The following is a 2,994-nucleotide window of genomic DNA, read 5'->3' as shown; positions in this document are numbered from 1 at the left end:
CCCCAGCCATCCCAGCACCCCCAGCCATCCCAGCACCCCCAGCCATCCCAGCAGGAGCCCCCAGCCATCCCAGCACCCCCAGCCCATCCCAGCACGAGACCCCAGCCATCCCAGCAGCCCCAGCCCCAGCTGTGGGAGATGAAGGTGCTCGGGATGGTGATGGTGCCACCAGAGGAGAGGCCCGCACAGAGCCCAGGGAGGGCAGTGGGCTGAGCCCAGCAGCCACGCTCACAGCATGGCCAAGGTCCCACACACCTGCAGGCCACAGAAGGCCAGCGAGAGGCCGTGCCTGTGCAGCTCCTGCAGCAGCTCTGCCAGCCCCAGCAGCGCCGTGTAATCGATGCTGCTGACGTGGCTGCAGTCCAGCAGCACCGAGCGAGCTGGAGATGCTGCTGGGAGAGCACAGGGTCATGTCCCAACACGTGCAGCAATGAGCAGCCCAGGGGTCCCAGCCCTCAGAGCCAGGGCAGGGCAGCTGCTCACACACACACTGCTGGGTCTGGGCAGCACCTGCCACCCACAGCAGTGATGCAGGAGGTGACAGCCGTGTCCCCAGGCCAGGCCAGCAGCACTGTACCTGCCAGAGCACGGCTGCACACCGAGGCCCTCAGGTGCTCCACGGCTGGGAAGTGCAGGCTGCTCCCCGGCTGCACCAGCAGCACGGCCCCCTCTGACACCTGGGGGGACACAGGCACAGGGGCTCAGGGCTGTGCAGGGACAGCCACAGGGGCTCAGGGCTGTCACCTCCCCACCAGGGACAGCTCCTGTGTCACCCCCTGCCCTCCTGGCTGAAGTGGCAGGAGCAGGAGCCCCCATCCCTCAGGGAACCCCTCCTGCACTCAGCCCAGTGCCAGCAGGGCAGGGCAGTGATGCCTCCCTGCCCTGCTCTCCAGCCTGAGGATTTTCCCCTCCTCCTGCTCCTTTAAAGGGGTCCCTGTGCTGTGCCCGTGGCACACTGGGGACAGCAGGAACAGGTCAGGAGCATCTGCACCCCAGCACCTCCCTGCCCCAGGAGCCCCCTCCCAGCTCCCTGGCCCTGCCACGTCCAAGGGTGTGAGAAATGGATTTGTCAGAATTCTCAAAACCTGACAGAAAGCTCACCCAGTCCTGTACAAGTGTATGCAAACGGAGATAAGGTCTGCTGCCTTAGGAAGGCCATGGAATAGAGATGACATTGTTGAGGGAGAGATTGAACTAGAAACAAGTTTCAACAAGTTTCAAACGATGGACTTGCAAAAAGACCAGATATTTTGGAGAATTAGAACTGTGAAAGATGCATTGTAGCATTATGTGGGGTAAAAATATAAGTGATTGGTGGCAGAAGTATGAGCAGCATTGTGTGCAAAAGCTAATAGGCTGAAAATCATTTATAGGGGATTGTAACCAGGAAATAGATTGGCTTCTGATGGAATGGCACTGAGTTTTACATCTCTTATGTCTCACCCTTCATCGAGACTGATAATGGAATAAAATCCTTTAAAAAGCCTCTCAGTTGCCCTGTCTGTGAAAAGCTGGGAAAACCAACACAAGGGCAGGGGAGAAGGGAGAAGCTCTCACCTTTACTGGGGGCCTGGCAATGGAGTAGAGCAGGAGAAGCCCAGAAACCAGCACCCCAGCCACGATTCCATACTGCACCTCCCAGAAGCAGAGCAGGAAGGTCACACAGAGGGGCACAAGGTCCAGCCCTGCAAGAGAGAGAGGCCAGGCTGGGTGTGGCTGGTGCTGGTGCCACAGGGCACAGTGACAGAGCCAGCTCTGCATTACACACAGGCGGCAGGGGCAGCTTCGGTGGAGCTGCAGGCTGAGCTCGGGGTGGGAGCCCTGGGGAGGGGCTGTGAACTGCCCCCTCTGCATGACAAAGGACCCGAGGACCCGGGGCAGGCACAGGATGGGCACTTGAGAGAGTGATGGGACACTCGACAGTGATGGGACACTCAGAGACTGCAATGGGACACTCAGAGATGGTGATGGGACACTCAGAGATGGTGATGGGACACTCAGAGATGCTCAGAGACCATGATGGGACACTCAGGCAGTGATGGGACACTCAGAGACTGCGATGGGACACAGAGATGGTGATGGGACACAGAGATGGTGATGGGACACTCAGAGACCACCCCCAGACTTTGCACGTCTGTGAGGGGATAAAAGCTCACAGGCTCCTTTGTTCTGGATCCCTCCTGAGAAACTCGAGCTGTCATTCTGTTATTTATTTATGGCACCGTGATTAAATTATTTCAGGGACCTGCATGTCTGAGACACCGCTATGGGAAACCTGGGGTAGGGCTGGAGAGGAGCCCTGCTCTGTGTGAGAGGGGCAGGGGGAGCCCTGCAGGGGCTCAGTCCCAGCTCAGGGGGTGGCTGTGACTGCCACAGTGGCTGCCCTGGGGGACTGATTGCCCCCTGCCCTCACTCTGAACCCGCCAGAGCGTCCGGAAGATGCCAGCGTCGAACATGGGCACCACGGCCGAGATGATGACAGCAGCCAGCGCTGCTTTGGGGATGTAATAGAACAGAGAGGTCAGGTATGCCAGGGACAGCAGGACCAGGGCACCTGCGGGAGAGGGACCCTGAGCCACGGGCACCCAGCAAGGAGGGGTATCCAACACCCAGGAGTACCCCCCTTCCAGGCGTCCCCACACCCAGGGGTACCCCACACCCAGGGGTACCCCACACCCAGGGTTTCTGACACCCGGGGGTACCCAACACCCAGGGGTCCCCGAGGGCAGGGCAGGGCTGTACCTGTGACGAGCCCTCCCGCGGGGGTGCAGACCCCTGACTGAGCATTCACTGCTGTCCTGAAACACAAACCCACCGTGCTGGGCTGTGCAGGGCTGGGGGCTGCTCCTGCCACTGCCCAAAGACCCCACTGCCATCCTCAAACCAAAACCCACCGTGCTGGGCTGTGCAGGGCTGGGGCTGCTCCTGCAACTGCCCACACCCCCCCCAGGAGAACCCCCTGCCCCGTCAGAGAGGAACACAAACAGGCCCCCG

General features: G+C 60.4%; 1 protein-coding gene across 1 annotated transcript in view; it reads right to left on the bottom strand.

Moving 5' to 3' along the window:
- Nucleotides 1-2,994, bottom strand: part of SLC26A11 (solute carrier family 26 member 11) — a gene marked incomplete at its 5' end in the record, with an annotated part of 8,418 nt that overhangs the window by 1,792 nt on the left and 3,632 nt on the right. Inside the window, 5 exons of the mRNA XM_031064661.1 lie at nucleotides 256-389; nucleotides 578-677; nucleotides 1,558-1,685; nucleotides 2,414-2,554; nucleotides 2,743-2,798. Coding sequence (XP_030920521.1) covers nucleotides 256-389; nucleotides 578-677; nucleotides 1,558-1,685; nucleotides 2,414-2,554; nucleotides 2,743-2,798 — 559 coding nt within the window. The remainder of the gene's footprint in view (nucleotides 1-255; nucleotides 390-577; nucleotides 678-1,557; nucleotides 1,686-2,413; nucleotides 2,555-2,742; nucleotides 2,799-2,994) is intronic.

This window comes from Geospiza fortis, unplaced genomic scaffold, assembly GCF_000277835.1.
Source record: "Geospiza fortis unplaced genomic scaffold, GeoFor_1.0 scaffold546, whole genome shotgun sequence".
In the NCBI taxonomy this organism is placed as follows: Eukaryota; Metazoa; Chordata; class Aves; order Passeriformes; family Thraupidae; genus Geospiza; species Geospiza fortis.
The sequence above is the reverse complement of the archived record's forward strand: the minus strand, read 5'-3'. Positions and strand labels throughout refer to the sequence as shown.